Source organism: Aspergillus undulatus (assembly GCF_047715775.1).
Source record: "Aspergillus undulatus strain CBS 261.88 unplaced genomic scaffold BDV17scaffold_81, whole genome shotgun sequence".
In the NCBI taxonomy this organism is placed as follows: domain Eukaryota; kingdom Fungi; phylum Ascomycota; class Eurotiomycetes; order Eurotiales; family Aspergillaceae; genus Aspergillus; species Aspergillus undulatus.
In genome coordinates this window covers 70,272-88,883 of record NW_027396685.1, presented here as the reverse complement: position 1 = coordinate 88,883, position 18,612 = coordinate 70,272, and the positions used below count along the sequence as shown (strand labels likewise).

The 18,612-nt window shown below is 50.4% G+C and overlaps 7 protein-coding genes across 7 annotated transcripts; 5 read left to right on the top strand and 2 right to left on the bottom strand.

Annotated features, from left to right (window-relative positions):
- Window positions 1-153: 153 nt before the first annotated feature.
- Window positions 154-2,053, bottom strand: BDV17DRAFT_232209 (SDR family oxidoreductase). The gene is made up of 3 exons (XM_073755802.1): window positions 1,040-2,053; window positions 598-991; window positions 154-541 (listed from the first exon to the last, which is right to left on the bottom strand). Exons 1-3 carry the CDS (start codon window positions 1,377-1,379, stop codon window positions 259-261), a joined length of 1,017 nt encoding a protein of 338 aa, XP_073610628.1. The 5' UTR covers window positions 1,380-2,053; the 3' UTR covers window positions 154-258.
- Window positions 1,861-3,640, top strand: BDV17DRAFT_285171 (cytochrome P450; the record flags this gene model as incomplete). Its single annotated transcript, XM_073760657.1, has 4 exons — window positions 1,861-2,046; window positions 2,093-2,538; window positions 2,589-2,973; window positions 3,023-3,640. The coding sequence occupies 4 exons, from the start codon at window positions 1,861-1,863 to the stop codon at window positions 3,638-3,640; spliced, it is 1,635 nt and encodes a 544-aa protein (XP_073610627.1).
- Window positions 3,641-3,699: 59 nt separating this feature from the next.
- On the bottom strand, window positions 3,700-5,494 carry BDV17DRAFT_232174 (uncharacterized protein). The gene has a single exon (XM_073755800.1). It carries the CDS (start codon window positions 5,159-5,161, stop codon window positions 3,758-3,760), a length of 1,404 nt encoding a protein of 467 aa, XP_073610626.1. The 5' UTR covers window positions 5,162-5,494; the 3' UTR covers window positions 3,700-3,757.
- A 199-nt stretch (window positions 5,495-5,693) lies between these two features.
- BDV17DRAFT_285169 (putative C6 transcription factor) lies at window positions 5,694-8,053 on the top strand (the record flags this gene model as incomplete). Its single annotated transcript, XM_073760656.1, has 4 exons — window positions 5,694-6,233; window positions 6,407-7,798; window positions 7,835-7,868; window positions 7,899-8,053. 4 exons carry the CDS (start codon window positions 5,694-5,696, stop codon window positions 8,051-8,053), a joined length of 2,121 nt encoding a protein of 706 aa, XP_073610625.1.
- A 1,170-nt stretch (window positions 8,054-9,223) lies between these two features.
- Window positions 9,224-14,227, top strand: BDV17DRAFT_232106 (putative ABC multidrug transporter). Its single transcript, XM_073755798.1, has 7 exons — window positions 9,224-9,805; window positions 9,855-11,181; window positions 11,232-11,441; window positions 11,489-12,095; window positions 12,143-13,412; window positions 13,464-13,806; window positions 13,865-14,227. Exons 1-7 carry the CDS (start codon window positions 9,354-9,356, stop codon window positions 14,006-14,008), a joined length of 4,353 nt encoding a protein of 1,450 aa, XP_073610624.1. The 5' UTR covers window positions 9,224-9,353; the 3' UTR covers window positions 14,009-14,227.
- On the top strand, window positions 13,961-16,156 carry pgxB (putative extracellular exo-polygalacturonase). Its single transcript, XM_073755799.1, has 5 exons — window positions 13,961-14,823; window positions 14,889-15,056; window positions 15,110-15,283; window positions 15,340-15,585; window positions 15,632-16,156. The coding sequence occupies exons 1-5, from the start codon at window positions 14,446-14,448 to the stop codon at window positions 16,022-16,024; spliced, it is 1,359 nt and encodes a 452-aa protein (XP_073610623.1). The 5' UTR covers window positions 13,961-14,445; the 3' UTR covers window positions 16,025-16,156.
- Window positions 16,157-16,426: 270 nt separating this feature from the next.
- Window positions 16,427-17,875, top strand: BDV17DRAFT_296042 (uncharacterized protein; the record flags this gene model as incomplete). The annotated part of the gene is made up of 1 exon (XM_073763207.1): window positions 16,427-17,875. One exon carries the CDS (start codon window positions 16,427-16,429, stop codon window positions 17,873-17,875), a length of 1,449 nt encoding a protein of 482 aa, XP_073610622.1.
- Window positions 17,876-18,612: the final 737 nt, after the last annotated feature.

Here is an 18,612-nt window from a genome sequence, read left to right as displayed (position 1 = left end):
GGTATGATTGATGTATACATGACTTATACCCAAGTATATTATCACGATTTTCAGGCATCTTCCATACGATATAGTCTAAGAACATATGTATTATGAGGAAATGTTTATTATCAAAATAACCGGGCAAGGAAAGCTCGCCTTCAAGAAGTAGTACAAAATCTCAACCGATAGATGTTCAATTAACAAGGCTCGTCTCATCATTCATAAATACAGTATAAATATATCATGCTATCGATACATATAGTTCGAGTTTGACATCTACTGCCCCTTCAACTGCTTCTGCTGCCACTCACGCAGCTTAATGAAATCCTTGGATCCAATTCCGCGCGCGAACTCCTGGAACCAATTCGGCAACGCGCGCAGCATACTGAGCGGCGTGTAGTACGACGGCAGGATAATTTGTCCGCTGCGCTGCGAAAGGACCTGTTTCACTACCGCCTCGGACACCATTTCGGGCGTGAGGATTGGCTGCTTGAATTCCGAGCCCGCGTCGGTCAAGACCTTGATCATGGGCGTGCGAACCCAGAGGGGATGTACGACACTGCGCAATTAGTTAGCTTCGAGTTCGGCGTGAGAATTGGCAGGGTAAAAACATACGTAGTTCGGACTTTCGGAGCCTTGTACCATAGACGCAGTTCCTGGCGCAGGCCTTCGTGGAACGCCAACGCGCTCGCCTTGGTGCAGCTATACTCCACCATGTCGCCCAGACCAATGAAACTGGCCATCGAGGCGATCGTAACTACATGTCCGTGGTTCTTCTCGATCATGCTGGGCAAAAACTCGCGCACCATGAGGAAGTGCGAAACTGTGTTGACCTCAAAGGTCTGTCGGATTTTGGCCTCTGGTTTCTGTAGAATTGTTCCATCGTGGCCGACGCCTGCATTGTTGATGAGAACTGTGGGATCTCCGTGATCTGCCCGAATCTTTGTCGCGACCTCGGCGATGCTTGCGGAAGAGGTGATGTCGGCTTTGTAGAACGAAACGCCGGATGCTGCTTCTCAATCAGTTACTGAAATACTAACTTTTGGATCGAACGTACGCAGGGAAAAGGTAGGTTCTTGAATATCGAGAATCACCACTCGAGCTCCCGCCTTGGCCAGATCCAGCACCATCTGCTTGCCAATGCCGCTACAGCCTCCCGTAAGAAGGATCAATTCGCTGTCAGAGTTCCATTTCTCGGCACGTTCGCCATTGTTCATCGACCAATCAGTGAGGGCGCGATTTGCCTGGCGCAAAAGGGCAAGGGCCAGTAACACTAGGATTGCTTTCGAAGTAAGTGGGTGCGACAGCACATCCTGGACGACCGGCGGGAGCCGCTGGACGATAGGCTGAAGCCATTGTCCGAGGACGAGCGAAAGACGTTCGAATGATAGCGACATATCGGAGGCTAAGGTCACTAGAGGAAGGATTTGGATGGCATGATGGATGTTGCATGATTGCAATTCTTAAATATCGCTATTAGACATGAGTCTATTTGCATTCGGACCAGCGAACCGAGGCACGCACATGAGGAACGATTTGAGAACCAGGGGATGAAAGAGGGTCTTGACACTTGCGTTCCTGAAGTTGAGTTGTTGCTGGAGCGAAATTATGGGGAAGCCATAGTGGGCTTTCCTGATCGGGAAAGGGTTGCGATGGCGATCACTTGAGCTCCCCAACTGCCAACTCTTGTCTTCAACTCTTCACATGAACTTGCCTATCTCAACTTTATCTCGCAAACATCCACCTTTCGGGCTCGCCATGCTGTCATGCTGTCATTGTGCCATTACTCTGGAGCCTGGCCACTTCATATATCGACCGAGGTTGCCTGACATCGACCACTTCCAGACAGAGTGAGATGAACCATTGACACCGAGCGAGATGCTTCCCCTGCTTGCCTTGACCCTGGCGGAGGCCTTTCTTCTCCAGCGCTCCGCCTTCACGGATGCACCTTTTCGAAACGTTGCAATCGGCTCAGCCGCTGTCAATCTTATCCTCTTGGGGATCTACAACTTTCTGATATGGCCGTTCTTCGTGAACCCGCTACGTCACCTACCCAAAGCTCCAGTATGTCTTTACAAACGAGACAATGAGTTATACTAACGTAGATTAGGGCCACTTCAACATGGGCCGCTTTATCTTCGATGACCCGCGTGGGCGTCTCCCTCTTGAATGGATGAAGACCGTGCCTAACGATGGCCTCATTCACTTCAGAGATCTGCTCAACCAGAGCCAGCTCCTGGCGACGAACCACCAGGCTCTGCTTGATATCATGAGTACCAATACATATGATTTCGAAAAGCCCTGGCGAGCTCGCGAGTTCTTAGCCCGTATTATTGGGTTCGGTTTGATCTTGTCTGAGGGTGCTGCCCACAAGAAACAGCGCCGTGCCCTGACGCCCTCGTTTCATATGAAAAATGTGCGTGCCTTGTATACACTCATGTGGGGCAAGACCGACCAGCTTCTGGAAGAGCTCAGGAAGGAGATCAGTCAGCATCCAATGGAAGGTGTTAGCCCAGACAGTGGTTGGGGTAAGGTGGAAATGAGCGTTTGGGCAAGGCAAGTATTCGTGCCTCTCCTTAGTAAATGAGCTGTAGCTAATTGAACAGTCGTCTGACACTGGATATCATCGGCCCAGCGGCTATGGGACGAGACTTCCGTTCTCTCCAGAACTCTGAGAACAAAGTGGCCGATAGCTTCCTCGCTATTCTCGAACCGACCAAGGAGAAAATGGCCTTCCTAGCCATAAATTTTATATTGCCCCAGTGGTTCGCCAAGCGTATCCCCTGGCGTCTGAACCAAGTCGTCAACGATGAGGTTGGATATCTGCGTGATCTCTGTAAAGACATCGTCCACGAAAAGAGAGCCGCTATGAATGAAACCAAAGTCACGGCCACCGAGCTCGAGGCCGACATCCTAGGCTCTATGATGCTCAGCGGGGACTTTACCGATGACGAGCTCGTCGATCAGATGCTCACCTTCCTTGCAGCAGGCGTATGTCTCTTCCCCGCATATCCAGATACATATATACTAACGGAAGCAGCACGAAACAACGGCCAGCGCCCTGACCTGGACTTGCTACCTTCTATCCCTCCACCCCGAGATCCAAGAGCGTCTGCGCGCCGAGATCCGCGCCACCATCCCGTCATCCACCCACCCAGTCACCTCTTCCGATCTCGAAAACCTCCCCCTCCTCAACGGTGTCTGCCAAGAAGTCCTGCGTCTGTATCCCACCGTCCCCGCCACAATCCGCGAGGCAGTCCGCGACACGACTGTGGCCGGAAAGCACGTGCCCAAGGGCACCAAGCTCGTCCTGTGTCCGTATGCTATCAACCGCTCGCCTGAATTCTGGGGTGAAGATGGCGACGAGTTCCGTCCTGAGCGCTGGATCGATACAGATTCCGTGACTGGAGTGATGAGTCCTAATAATAACGGCGGGGCGGCGACGAACTACGCACAGATTACGTTCTTGCATGGGCAGAGGAGTTGTATCGGGAAGGACTTTGCAAAGGCTGAATTGAGGTGCGCGGTTGCGGGGGTTGTTGGGGGGTTTGAGTTTGCGATGCAGGATCCTAAGCAGGAGATTCATATTGCTGGGGCTGTGACGACGAAGCCGGTTGAGGGAATGCATTTGCGGATGAGGAGGGTTGAGGCGTGGTAAAATGGGGGACTGTATCATAAAGTCCCGAGTGTATATCTATTGTACATGAGTGATGAGTATATAGCTATAATGAGATGCCTGCAATGAATCTTTCCCACATATATATATAGCAAGTCATCAAGCAGTATGCCAGAAGCTCCAATGCTCAGGCACTGGGATAGATGCCAATGACTCAGGGATCATGCTATAGTCAAAGAACCATGGAGCAGTATGGTATCCCCACCAAATCACGTACGCGACGTTTAGAAGCCAGATTAATTCCCTTATTATGGACCAGTCGGGCAAGATTCGCTCGAGAGCAGTCGTTACCGCTTCCTGCGCGGCAATGAAGACTGGTAACACGATGAAGAAGACCATCATCATGAGGACGGCGTGGGCGTCTTTACTGACCGCGTATGTTCCGGCGGCATGGACAACGCCGGATATTACGAAGGAGAGTACACCCACGAGAGCTCGTCGCACAGGTAGGGGTGTACGTTTCGGGATGAGAGCCGTGGAGCTGCTGACTAGTGCGCGGCGACATAGATCATGCCATAGTTTACCCCAGATATCTATTTTATCAGTCAGAACCTTTGTCTTGTCTGCATGAGATGACTCAAAAGGGAGAAAAAAAACACCTTTCAACCGTGGCCAGAATATGTATCGCCATGAACCGAAAACAGCCGGGTACATCCACGGATCCCCCGCCAGTGTCGGCGAAATGTAATACAAAAAGCCCACGGAAAATATGGCAACCGCTGCATGGATGCCATCGATAAAGCCGTAAGACGCAGCCCAAGCCGCCGGGGGTAGGAGAAATCGGCGAACAATCCTCTCGCTCGTTTCTGGAGACGTGCAAAGTTCAAATCCTAGATACTGAAGTTCAAATTTCTGAAGCTTTGCTGAGTTGAGCAAAGAATGAAAGTTGGTACAGAGTTGGAAATAGTTGCGTCCAAAAAATGTCCTGTAGGCGTCAAAGACGACGAACGCGATGACGAGCTTGAGAGCTTCTATTGCAAGGAATGTAAGACGGCCTTGGACTGGTTCTCTGAGCAGGAATTTCTCATTCTCCGATTGTTCCACTGCTTCGGATGGTTTAGAGCCATTCCCGTTGATAGGCGTGGATTTGGCGCTCAATTTCTCCAACGGCGGAAGGTACTTCTTTGAACCGTGCGCCCAGCCAATTCCCCGCGGGTTAAGGAGCAGGTCACAAACATAAAGGAACCGTGCAAAGCTCAAGGCTGAGGGTAGGGACTGCCATATATACACTGGAGGCGAAGAGAAATCATCATGTACCTTTTCCAGACGTTTTAACTGGCTAGGCCGGTGAATGACGAGAAGCTCAACGGCGCGGAGAGCGAACGCAACGGAGATAAACGAATATGCATAGACCACGATAGTCGCAGAATCAGGCGGGTAAAGAGCTGATGCGATCACGCTGGAAGTAATCGACGTGAAGTACAGGGCTCTCTTCAAGGGCGCGGATAGCGGGATCTTTTCGTCGGCGAAGAGAAACACGCCAACCAGGAGGATGGTCGACATCTCCGTCTAGAAAGAGAAGGAAAGATGAGAGAGGGAGAAGTGTCCTTTGTATTGCGCGGCATGTTAGAGGGTCATATTAGTAACGTGGTTGACTCGCTTCATGTGAAAGGCATGCTCGTCAAGAGTTAAACATCAAGCGTAGCGACGCAGCCATGCGGTGACATTCCACGTGGAGAGATGAGCCACTATGACAGCGACTATGACAGCGGGTTGGTGGCTCATATCTCCGGCACGGACATAGTCTAAAGTGGTAACTCCGACTCGGCCCTTTTCGGACAGCGACAGCCACCACCGCATCTCATTCGCAGCTCATCATCCTTCTGAACGCGCCCTTCACTATGTGATACCCGGTAATCTCATAAATATCTTATGCGCCCAGATGTCGCTCCCAGTCGCTTCCAGTCTCTGTCATCGTTTCAACACAATCCACTTTGCCGGTTAAGTTGGCCCAGTATCATCCTCCGAGGCTGGCTCATCCTTGTTCAAAGCTCTCCTGGTATATCCGCCGTGATCTTTGAGTTACCTGAGACAAATGGAAGAGGGCCATGCCCAATCATCGGCTTCGCGCCGGCGCAGACCAGCACTGTCTTGTACCATATGCAGACGCCGGAAGTTGAAGTGCGACCGATCGCTTCCCTGCGGTCAATGCATCAAATCCAAGACGCCGGATCTTTGCGTCTTCTCAGCCCCTCAAAATGCTGCCTCTAGATCAACTGTGGCGAGCTCGCCTTCAGATCATAGAACTGTGCCCAGCGATGGTACCAGCTCGGTGGAAAATGGGCTTTATGTGTTCGACTCTAAGCATCGCGTAGCCAAACCGCGTGGCCGGCCAGATGAGCTCCATGAACTGCGCAGTCGCGTGCAATCTCTAGAACATGCACTTGCTAGATGTGGCCCAGCTCAACCTCCAGATGCTTTGGGATATGATCAGGTCTCTGAGATCGGAGTCCGGACTGTCCCAGACGCCATTTCGGACCAGGTACAGAATTTGTCTGGCAAAGCGTGCTTCCGCGGTAGAAATGGTCAGACGCGTTATCGTGGACGCTCCAGTGGAGAATTAACTCTCACTTTTGTAAGTGCAGCTGAAAACTCAACAATCACATACTGACAAAATAGCTCAATGATGTGATGGCCTTCCTTCAAGGCCGAAAGAAGGACCTCAAGGCTGAAGGTTCGGACTTTCAGAAGATGAGGAAGTTTAGGTGCGAATTGAGGTCTCGTGAACAAAACCAAGACCATTTGCAGCAAGAGATGCCGTCGTCACTCAGGGAGATGCTACCACCGCGAAATATCGCGGATGAGCTCCTCAATCTATATCTATCGACATTCGAAACTACGTATCGAATTCTCCATATTCCCAGTTTTATCAAAGAATATGAAGCACATTGGGCCTCGCCCGAGGACTCTGAGACCGTCTTCATTGCAAAGCTTCTGGCATTGATGGCTACAGCTAGCTGCTTTATCAGCCCTTCGACAACAGTCAACGGGAAAGACACGTTACACGATGTTGCCGTTGGCTGGGTTCTCGGAATCCAGTCCTGGATTGGCTCGCTCTTCGTGGCCGCCACAGCCAAATTCGATATCTTGCAGATACAGTGTCTGCTCATGATTGCACGCCAGGCGCTGGCCGTGGACGGGGATGTTGTGTGGCTCGCTTCAGGCTCGCTCATCCATTCGGCCACGATAATGGGTATGCACCGGGATCCTATGCGATTCCCCAAAATGACTCCCTTCTGGGCTGAAATGCGCTGCCGGTTATGGGCAACAGTGTTAGAGCTTGACTTACAGGCGTCAATAGACGTTGGGGTTCCGCCATCCGGGGATCCCGATCAGTATGACTGCCCACCACCATCGAATTTGGATGATTCGGACTTGACGGAGGAAATGGTCGAGGCGCCGACGGCCAAGGAAGCAACCATCTTGACCCAGTGCAGCTTCCAAACTATGCTTGCTCGCTCGTTCCCTTTGCGGGTACGCATTGCCAAAGCTTCGAATAGCTTGAGGCTTACACTACCATATGATGAGGCATTGCACCTCAGTGAAGACCTTGTGAGATTTATGAACGAATCTCTCGTTCCTTTTCCTACACCAGCTCCTGGTGCTGTTCCGTCTTTTTCCAGGTCATTCATCCTATTTTTGATGCAAAGATCTCTCCTCATGCTGCACCGACCTTTCTCCCTCAGCATCTCTCTGTCACCCAAATACTCTTACTCACGAAAGGTCTGCCTTGAAGCAGCTTTAGAGATGCTTAATCAGTTTGACTTACCGCTCCCGGGCTTCCAGTCATCTCGAACACCTTGTCTAGGACGTATCGGCGGCGGCATGTTCCGTGATGAGTGTTTTCATGCTGCCACAACACTCTGTGTGGAATTATCTCTACAGATCACGGAGTCAAGATCAAACTCGGCACCTTCAGCCCACAATGGATCTCTCAACGACATAGTGCGATCACAGCAGGACGTCTTGCTGCGTGTACTTGAGCGAACCCAGAATAATTTTGGCAGTCGCATATCTCCTAAAGGAAATGGATGCAAATCTTTCGTCTTCATGGGTATGGCGTTGGCTGCTGTCAAAGCTCGACTGAATGGGGAGGACCCTATGAAGAATATCGAGCGATCTGCGATGCGGAATCTCAACGTATGCGATAATATCATCCGAGGCCTGCCCTATGAGGAATTGCAAGCGCAGCCTGAGAGTGATTGGTCTAGTATCGGTCACTCTACTACGCATACCCCAGATTTCGGCTCTTCGGCGTCTGAATTCTCATTTGATCCCTTTTCAATGTTGTCCAACGGGCCCGTTGACTTTTCGCCTCTGGATTTCAACAGCATGTTCGATACATCTTATTACAGGATGCCGGAGCTCTGGGATCCCAATTTCCTTGCACCTTGACCAGAGTCGAATGGCCAAATATATTCATCGGCAGCTGTCATCTGGTCGAGGTATGACATCTAATATCCACGAACTAAGTATGCCTTTAGTATTTTTCGTAGTAAGCCGTAAAAGCTCTCTGGTAGTGCCGTAACTTCAACAAAGGCTTCGAACTCTTCAATAGAGGTGCTCACCTGCATAGCAAGCAGGCAGTAACATTATTTTCAGCTGGCACAACATGCCATTCCTAATTGAAGGCGCAAAAGTACAATGGGGAGGGAGTATTAAACGGTGCCCGCGGAGAGCGAAGGAAAATCAACAGCATTCTCCCATTGGCTGGCAGCACCTCGGAAGCGCCGAGTCGCCGACAGAATCCCACACTCCTCCGCCGACCTTCCCTTTTTCATCGGTCTGATTTAATATGGATCCTTTGGCGATAATTTGCCTGTAATCGGTATGGCGGCGCTCAGAGCGCCAATCGCGAGAATCAAGCAAAAAGAAAACGCCTGTCGACGCACGTCGTCGATATTTGTCCATGTCTCATCTGCACCCCGGAGATTTCTATTCTAGCAACCGCCGATAACAACAGAGTTAACTTAAGGCTGACCTAGAACCATCCTACTATAGCAGCCTATCATGCTGGCCGCCCATATCAAACTCGATCACCCACCCACTCTACCGCATCCGCGTGAAGAAGGGGGCCTGAGGGAAACAGTGGGGCACCATGCTATGGTGGCCACCCAACGCTCAGCAAATGCCAATCAGGATGCTATGAAGCCTCGCTAGTCGCTCCTCCCACATCATGCTTTACGCGCATCTCCGCTTGTTCCCTGGTACGCCAGAGAGATCCAAGCTCCCGGCTGGATCTTCTCAGGCGACCTGCCACAGTGGGAAAATGACACGCCAGAGTCCAGATGTTCGAAAATCTTTTGTCACAGTTTCCTCGTCGGCGCCAATCGGAGACCCTGGCGCTCTTGAAACCCTCAACCTCCATGATATTCTGGCCCAAGTGGCGGATCCACCGGCAAACAGCAATAAGACATCATTGCATGCCCTGTGAGGACTTGATTCTGTTTATGATCGATCAGCAGTGTCGATATTTTGAGTCATCTTTGACATCTGTGTCTTGGCTTCCTGATTGATCTAGCAAACAATTAGGATATATCGGCAGCTGGGCAACGGGTTGTCTGGAGCCACGCGTATATAGCTCTGTAACGGTCTGAGATTCAGTCCGTTCACAAGCAAGCATATGTGATGTTCTGGCCGCGTCCCAGTTGACAGCAATCTTCATTTACATTCTACTTGGGCAAAGTAAGGCAGAATGCCTTCTCGTCTTCCCTCTCGCTCGCAGGGTAGCGGTGCTATCACTTCTCCCCAGGAAGCTGGCAGCCAGGCCGACAGACCATCCTCTCCACAAGTCCACTTGACATATGAGGATGAGGATGCCATTGCTGAGATTCACCGTACCCTCACCAACAAGAACCACGAGTATTCGGAACCACATTCTTCGTTCGACAAGTTCCTAGAAGCAGAGCTACAGTCCGGTAGAAAGAAACCCAATCTCGGAGTTTGCTTCCAATCACTCTCGACATGGGGAGCAAGGGGTGGGCACGCCCATGTCAAGACGCTAGGGACCGCTTTGTGGCGGACCCTCACCTTCCAGGATGTCTATGAATGGACAATCAAGCCGTGGATGTCGAAGCCTGAACCTCAGGGCGGGCGTCAGTTGATACGAGATGTCACTGGAGTGGTGCGAAGCGGTGAAATCATGCTGTAAGTCCATGGCCTCAGTGTAATCTTCCGTATCTAACTTATTTCGTAGCGTTATTGGACGACCAGGAGCTGGCTGTTCGACCTTTCTACGAACAGTTGCTGGTCATCACTCGACATACCTTGGGGTGACTGGCTCCATCGACTATTCGGGCCTCAATTTAGAGGATGTCAAGAAGCACTACCGCGGTCAGGTTGCTTATGTCCCGGAGGACGATGTGCATTTTCCAACGCTCAATGTTCGACAGACGCTAGAATTCGCCCTCCAAAGCAAGACTCCGAAACGTCATCGTGACAAGATTCCGCGGTACCTCGAGATCTATGGCAGGGTGTTTGGCATGTCGCATACCATGGATACTTTGGTCGGAAACGAGTATATTCGAGGGGTTTCTGGTGGTGAACGCAAACGAATCTCGATCATCGAGTCTCTGGCAACTGATTCGTCGGTGATGTGCTGGGATAACTCAACCAGAGGCCTTGATGCTTCTTCGGCTTTGGACTATGCGCGGAGTTTGCGCATCATGACCGACACCTGTGGCAAAGCTACGTTGATGACATTGTACCAAGCATCTGACGCCATCTACGACCTGGTTGATAAGGTCCTGCTTCTCGATGAGGGACGAATGTTATATCAAGGTCCCGGACATGAAGCAAAGTCATACTTTCAAGAGCTTGGATATGAGTGCGGCGAAATGCAAACGGTATCTGATTTCTTGACCAGCATCACTGTTCCGGAAAGGAGGAGATTCCGACCCGGGTGGGAACATCGTGCACCAAAAGGGCCCATTGAGCTGGAGCAGGCGTTCCGAGAGAGCACTGCATTTTTAAATATTCAGGAGGAAGTTATGAGATACGATGACCAGGGATTCGGCGGCAAGAGTCGGGTCGAATCGCATGCTGATACTGAATATGGAAGTTTGGAAGATTTCAAGAAGGCTTTCCAGACCGACAAATCTCGATTTGTTTCTTCGACATCTCCATACACCATCTCTCTCTTCCGACAGATTGTACTTTCGGCAAAGCGTCAGATATGGCAAATCAAGGGCCACATATCTCCTCTATACATCAAGATCATCTCTTGCGTGATTTACGGCCTTCTTGTCGGTTCCATGTTCTACGATCAACCCCAGACCACGGACGGAATGTACTCTCGAGGTGGTGTCATCTTTTACTCGTCTATCCTTCTTGCATGGCTTCAAATGTCCGAGTTGGAAGAAGCAATGCAAGGACGAGACATTCTTACTCGCCAGAAGAAGTTCGCCTTTGTCCGGCCTAGTGCTGTCTGCCTGGCTCGAGTCATTGTAGATATCTTCATAGCCGCTCTTCTCACGTTCCTTTACTTGATAGTGGTCTACTTCCTCTCTGGATTGAAAGCTGATGTGAGTTTTCTTGAGATGACGGTATGCCCATGCGCTAACCTTTCACTCAGGCTGGGGCCTTCTTCATCGACTTCTTATTTATCTATATGTGCACGATTTCTTTGACTGCACATTTCAGGCTCTTCGCCGCCGCGTCTTCTAATTTCGAAGTCGCCCTTCGGTATACAGGTTTTCTCGTCTTGCTTTGCATTGTCTTCGGAGGCTACGTGCTATCTGTGGACAAAATGATGGCTGACGTTCCCTGGGTCGGATGGATTGCAGTAAGTCATCGATACAGGATTTGGGACTGGAAGCTAAGTCACGGCAGTACGTTACACCAGCATTGTACACCTACGAGTCCATGATGGCTGCAGAGTTTCATAACACGAATTTCACCTGCTCTCCAGCATCCGTTGTTCCGTCAGGACCAGGTTATACGGATATTGCCTACCAGACTTGCGGTTACGCAGGAAGTCAGATCGGCACGACCATCGTCAACGGTGACGACTACCTTGCGGTCAAATATGGGTTCTATTTTAGCCATGTTTGGCGCAACTTTGGTATCTTGTGTCTTTTCACCGTGGCTTTTGTGGCTGGCACCTGCGTTCTTAGTGAAATCCTGGAATGGGAACCAGGCAGCGCCGGGCCAATCCAGTACAAGAAGTCTCGGAACCGGTCGAGTATGATCGCGAAGGCCAATGACGAAGAGGGACGACCCGTTCAGGTTGATGAAACAAAGCCAGCACCATCCGATCTTGAGAACCAATCTTCCCAAGCTCTCATTGCTACCAAATCATCATTCTCCTGGGATAATCTTGAGCTTTTTGTTCAAGTTGAGAAGGAGGAACGTAAGCTATTGGATGGTGTTAGCGGATACTGCAAACCTGGGACGTTGACGGCACTGGTCGGAGCTTCTGGAGCTGGAAAATCGACTTGTAAGTGGTTTTTACCGTACTGGCTCTACTTTACTAACTCTTGCTAGTGTTGACTGCCCTCACTCAACGGCAAAGCTCCGGCGAACTCAAGGGTACAATATATGTCGACGGAAAGCCTATTGACTCCTCGTTCAAATCGCGAATCGGCTACTGCGAGCAAATGGACATTCACGACGAAAGTAGCACCGTCCGAGAAGCATTCGAATTTTCAGCGCTGCTTCGTCAAGATCAAGCTGTGCCTGACAACGAGAAATTGGCTTACGCGAGAGCTGTTCTAGCAACGCTGGATTTGGTGGACCTACAGAACGCCCTAATTGGTTCGTTGGACATTGAGAAGAAAAAGCGCGTCACTATTGGTGTTGAGCTTTGCGCAAAACCAGAGATGCTATTGTTCCTGGATGAACCAACAAGTGGACTGGATAGCCAAGCTGCGTCTAGTATTTGCGCATTGTTGAGGCGGCTCGCTGACCAAGGACTGGCAATTCTCTGCACCATTCATCAAGCGAATCAGGAACAATTCGAACTCTTTGATCGAGTGCTGGCTTTGAGCCCCGGTGGCAAGACCTATTATTTCGGAAAAGTAGGGGAAGCGGGGCGCTCTATCTTTGATTACTTCACCAAGTATGGGCAGAAGCCTGAGAATGTCACCAACGCTGCCGACTATATCATTGAGATCGTTGTTGGAGGTGCGAAGAACGCTGCAAGCAGTGTCGACTGGGCTGGCGTCTGGAACGAGTCAGACGAAGCACAGGAGGTTCGACAAGAGATCGCCGAGATCAGGAATGAGAAGGGAGGAAACTCGGAGCCTGGCGACCCTGTACGGAAGAAGCTGAGTGGGCCCGCAATCTCTCGTCAAATCTTCCTCCTGTCTCAAAGGACATTACGGCAATTCTGGAGAAGTCCAGAGTATCCGTACTCTCGACTCTACGCCTCGTTTCTCCATGCATTGATAAACGGCCTTACCTACCTCCAGATCGGAAACAGTACCACCGATCTACAGTCGAAGGCGTTCTCATGTTTCTTAGTCCTCATGTTGGTCCCCGAGTTTATTAATGCCATCTCCATGCGTTTCATCATGAATCGTGATTTGTGGATGGCACGCGAAGGGCCCAGTGGAGCATATGGATGGGTGGCTTTTTGCACAGCGCAAATTGTCTCCGAAGTTCCGTATGCCATCATCAGCGCCGTTATTTTCTTCGTTCTGTATTACTTCACAGTTGGGCTTCCACTGGGGTTCGCTGCGGGATACAGTTTCCTTATGTTCTTCTTGTTCTTCCTCTTCGCGACATCCTGGGGTCAATGGATTGCTGCTCTGAGGTGAGTGCTGTCGGTCTTAGGGCGAGGACCAGGCTAACGAAGATTTCACAGTGCTGACTCAATGGTTGCTGCAACATTGATGCCTTTCTTCATCATCATGTGCGAGTTATTCAATGGTATTCTGCAGCCTCACCAGAACATGCCTGCTTTTTGGGCTTACACAATGTACTACGTCACGCCGTTCACCTATTGGATTGGAGGTGTCTTGACTTCAGTCCTACGCGGCGTGCCCGTCATCTGCGACGAGAGCGAGTTGACCGTGTTCCAAAGTCCTGCTAACATGACCTGCGGGGAGTACGCTGGGTCATGGCTTACTGAGCATGGTGTGGGATATCTTTCTAATCCAGATGACCTTGGGGAGTGCGGATACTGCGAATATAGCTATGGAGATGATGTAAGATTGCCGCCATCCCTCTTGCTCTTTTCAGAGACGTTCCTAATACTGGTCATAGTATCTTTCTGGAATTGGGCTGGATTCGTCCAAGATCTGGCCATATTTTGGCATCTTCCTGGCGTTTGTGATTTCCAATTACCTGATGGTCTATCTACTAGTTTATGTTCGGTCGGTTATGAAGCCATTCTGGCGGCGAACATAGCCCAGGCAAGTGTATATAAAGCCACATCCAAAATAATACTGCAACCTACAGCATCGGCAATTAATCCATCCAGTATACCTTCATCTATCTTACAATAGCTCTGATTGGCGGAAATTCAGTCTTGTCACCGGAAAAATAACGACCAGGAGATTTGGAGAAGATCGTCATAAGCCAAAGCTGGGGAAAGAGCTCCGTTTTTAATCTCGAAGCTGCAGCTAGAGCAATTGCCGCGTTTCTTTTTCCGACGCCTGCGGTCAATTGATGCCCCTCATCAACTAACCAACTCAACCTCCACCGGGGCTCACAATGGCTCTTCATAGGCGGAGAATTTGCGACGTCAATATGCCTGCGGTGGCTTTCGAGAGCTGCCCACTGTATAAAGTGTTCTTCTTCGCACTTGGCTCAGAGCCCTACAAGGCTGTCTGTCCGTGTCCCGAATGGCACCAGCGAGCACCAGCGCCAGCATCATGAAACTCCTTCCGGTCCTCGCTCTCTGCGCAACGACTGTAACCGGCCTCGTTTTCGATTCCCCCGATCGTCTGCCCCCCGGCGCCAATGTCTACTCTGTCAATGATAAGGCCGAATTGAGAAAAATCGGGGCCCACCACAATAAACACCATGACAGGCGAACGGTGACGATTCGCTCTTCGCACAATGACACCGACGACATCTCGGCTGATTTCCTCTGGGGCATTCGTCGGGCGAATCACGGTGGACGACTCCTTTTGAAGAAGGGTGAGAAGTACGTTATTGGGAAGAGGCTTGATCTGTCGTTCTTGGATAATGTTGAGGTGCAGTTGGATGGGGAGTTGAAGGTACGATCTCGTTTGTCTCTTCTTCGTGGGCTCATGAAGTATCGCTAATTGCTTTTTTTTTATAGTTCACGGACGACGTGGAATATTGGCAAGCGAATTATTTCTATTACGAGTTTCAGAACTCGATTACTTGGTGGCGATGGGGAGGGCGCGACATCAGTATCTTCGGCAGTGGAACGCTAAATGGCAACGGGCAAAGATGGTATAATGAATTTGCCGGGCAGGAGATCTTGGTATGCTTAGCTGCTTCTAGTTGAGAACGCGACTAAAAGCTAACGCTTCAAAGGACCCTGATAACACCTACCTCCGCCCCATCCTATTCGTGGCCGAGAACGCAACGCGCCTCTCCGTCGAGGGAATCACGCAGCTCAATTCCCCTGTCTGGACCAACTTCTTCGTAAATAGCAAGGATATCTCGTTCGACAACGTGTTCATCAATGCCTTTTCGACAAATGCTTCTGTATGCCGCCAAGCCACCAAGTCATGGAACATGGACGATGTAGCTAACCAAGGCAGGCCGAACCTAAAAACAGCGACGGATTCGACTCCTTCAATGTCAACGGGATTTCTGTTACAAATACCCGTGTCGATGTTGGCGATGACTGCTTCTCGCCCAAGCCGAACACAACGAACATCTTCGTGCAGAATCTCTGGTGCAATAACACCCACGGCGTGTCCATGGGGAGCATCGGCCAGTACCCCGGCGTCTTGGATATCATTGAGCATGGGTACATTGAGAACGTCACTCTACTAAACGGAGAGGTACATACCCTGAACACTGTTCATGGACGAAACTGACTGTCAACAGAACGGCGCACGCCTCAAAGCCTGGGCCGGCGAAGGCGTCGGCTACGGTCGTATCAACAACATAACGTATAAGAACATCCACGTCGAGAACACCGACTACCCGATTCTCCTCGATCAGTGTTACTTCAACATTCCCGCGGACGAGTGTGCAAGTTTCCCGTCGCAGGTCAACGTCACGAATGTTGTGTTTGAGAACGTTCACGGGACGTCATCTGGTGCTGAGGGTGATATCGTGGCTGAGTTGATTTGTTCGCCGAATGCTGTTTGTGATGGGATTGAGGTGAGGAATCTTCAGGTGGTGACGCCGGAGGGGGAGGAGGGGACCGTTATTTGTGATGGGATTCCGGATGGCATTGGGATTGAGTGTCAGGCTTCGGATTCGGACGCGGAGTAGGCGTACTCTGTGACTCTGTGTATTCTGATATCAGTTAGTCACTGAATTGATCGAACACTCATGATTTGTTTGTAGCCTCTGATTTGTCTAACCCAAAGACAATATTGTTTGCGGTTGTGACGGCTGATAATCTAAGAGAAGCATTCTTCCAGAAAGCTTGAGGGCCAACGATTTAGTCAGAGTGAACGAGCGAAAGATTCATTGAGTGCAGGATGGAAGTGAGTGAATTCAGCTCAGGGTCTTTTACTTCACCCGCTGACGGGCATGCTTCCTCCTCTCCCACCTTTCCTCCTTTTTTCATCAACCATTTCTTCTCCATCTCAGTTTCTTCTCTTCCATCTCACCTTCATCAATTGCCAACCCCTTCATCTGTTTTTCTTGCCAATTGATCAATCCGCAGTCATGATCAATCTGCTAGACCTCCCAGACGAGATCCTCCTCATCATCCTCTCTCACTTTGACCACTTCATGTTTACAAGCGAGCTGCGAGCTCTCTGTTTAACTTCCAGGCGACTCTGTTCAATTGCACAGCCGTTCCTCTACAATTCGTTTGTCCGTGAAGTCCATTGTCAGTGCTGCCATAAGCATGGTCCTCCACCTGGACGCATTGTGCCTCTAGTCCTCTTCACCAGAACCTTGATTTCTCGCCCTGACCTTGCGGCCCGTGTCCAGAGTGCTCACTTTGATGCCTCCGGGGACGACTTTGACGAGGAGGATGTCCGTAAGGCTGAATTCGATGCTGATACCTTCAAGGTGCTGTCTACTGGATTCCAGCAGCTTCAATCTGATATCAGAGCTCTCTTGTTCGCTGAGGCAGCAGAGATGAAGTCGAATCCATACTTACTTGTCTTGGCTTCCCGCATGCCAAACCTTGAACATCTGCAACTCACCATTGCGGAAGAAGGGCTTGAAGACCTCGAGCCTCTGTTTCCTTATTGGTGGCCTTCAGGCGAGCTGCCGTATCTCAAGAACCTGAAGTCGCTGGTTCTCCGGGACCTGGCCCACACAGAGCACGACTCGATGGACAATCTCGATCTCGTCTTACAGTTACCCATGCTTGAGGATGTCACTTTGATCTATTTGAATGGTGACTCCGCAAGCTGCCCATCGTTCGATATCGAGCCAGGCACCCTCAACATCTCGACTCTATCCTTGCTCGAGGCCTCCATCAGCTTGGAGAGCCTTACATCACTTATTGAAGGATGCAAGTGCCTCAAGGAGTTCAACTATCGAGGCCGCAACTACTACGGAAACAATATCGAAGATTCATGCCAATTCGAGCCCTCGAAACTCCTCACGATCCTCGCCTCGCAGAAGGAAAACCTCCGCACAATCCGCTGCAACCTCGACTGGGACGAGATCCATCCAACCCAATGGGGCAAGTGCAAAAAGTACGGCTCCTTCGCACCATTCGAGAACCTCCGCCACCTCGCTGTCGACCAGTACCCGTACACCGCCGACCAAGAGCTCCCGCCGTCCCTGCACTGCCTAACGATCAGCAACATCAGCTTTTCCATCCTCGATACTGTGGGCTCGCTTAATATGCGTACTATAAATATGCCGCGGTACGGTCTTTACGTCGAGCTGCCAAACTTTGAGTTCCTGACCCTCGTGCCGCGTGATGATGATCCGAATGGAATGCTCGAGGTTGGCGCCCGCTGGGACCACCTTGAGATATGGGATAATCGCGAGGTTGCAGAGGAATTTAACTTCGCGTGCGAGACACTTTGGGATATTGTTAAGGAGTGTGATTTTGTTGTGACAGTTCATTATGACGTATGGGCGGAGTATAGGGCGAACCCTTTCCTGGCTAGGTTCAACCGTAAAAGGACCACCGTTGTCGGAGACTGATAAGGTGTTCAAGCCTTGTGCTATGCTAAGCTGGCGAACCTGACCTGGTCAGTTTTTCTCGCTTCGATCAGTGGTCCGTCGGGGTCTATTGCGGGTTTCATGTATTTTAGTGGTTATGTTCTTGCTTTGAGGTTTATGCTTTTCCATGTTTCGATACTCTGGTGACCACATGTTCGGATTTTCAGGTGTTCAGATGTTTGTTAAAGAGATTAAGTCCAAAACAATGTGAGATGAACATGTGGAAGAGTTATGAGAGTAGGGTCAATATCAGTGATGTCAATGCAAGAGCTCTGTCCACATAGCATAGCAACTTTCTCGGCACAACCTGCCCTATCATCTTCCGAGGATTTTCCTTACGTATGAATAGTGAATGGACGAGGGCGCTTCTACCCGAAATTGGTATTATTTATCTGCACCCCGCAAGGTATAGTAAAATGTGACGCAGCAGTCCAATAATCATGCAAGGGCTCGTGCTCGCTATCCCTTGCAGAGCTATAATCTACATAGCTGAGGCGCTGGGCGGTTGTGGGTCGTTTCCCCAGCTCTTCAGCTCATGTATCTTCCGGCCCAGGATGGAATCAGCTGCTGATGAAGACTACTCTGTAGGTAATGATCCGCAAGCGCCAATTATACCGAGCCCAAGAGCGCATCGTGAATTAGTACTGTCGTCAGTATGTACCTAGCACACAATGAGTAATGATTAGAAATTCCAGGGCCGCTAAGGAATATGACAAGGC

Bases quoted from the DNA above. Each gene is read 5' to 3' on its own strand.
- BDV17DRAFT_232106 (XM_073755798.1), top strand. From the start codon at position 9,354: ATGCCTTCTCGTCTTCCCTCTCGCTCGCAGGGTAGCGGTGCTATCACT. The intron at 11,182-11,231 runs GTGAGTTTTCTT...CCTTTCACTCAG, and splicing joins TCTCTGGATTGAAAGCTGAT to GCTGGGGCCTTCTTCATCGA. The intron at 11,442-11,488 runs GTAAGTCATCGA...AAGTCACGGCAG, and splicing joins CCTGGGTCGGATGGATTGCA to TACGTTACACCAGCATTGTA.
- BDV17DRAFT_232209 (XM_073755802.1), bottom strand. From the start codon at position 1,379: ATGTCGCTATCATTCGAACGTCTTTCGCTCGTCCTCGGACAATGGCTT. The intron at 992-1,039 runs GTACGTTCGATC...ATTGAGAAGCAG, and splicing joins AGAACCTACCTTTTCCCTGC to CATCCGGCGTTTCGTTCTAC. The intron at 542-597 runs GTATGTTTTTAC...CTAATTGCGCAG, and splicing joins GCTCCGAAAGTCCGAACTAC to TGTCGTACATCCCCTCTGGG.
- BDV17DRAFT_232174 (XM_073755800.1), bottom strand. From the start codon at position 5,161: ATGTCGACCATCCTCCTGGTTGGCGTGTTTCTCTTCGCCGACGAAAAG.
- pgxB (XM_073755799.1), top strand. From the start codon at position 14,446: ATGGCACCAGCGAGCACCAGCGCCAGCATCATGAAACTCCTTCCGGTC. The intron at 15,284-15,339 runs GTATGCCGCCAA...TAACCAAGGCAG, and splicing joins CCTTTTCGACAAATGCTTCT to GCCGAACCTAAAAACAGCGA. The intron at 15,586-15,631 runs GTACATACCCTG...GACTGTCAACAG, and splicing joins TCACTCTACTAAACGGAGAG to AACGGCGCACGCCTCAAAGC.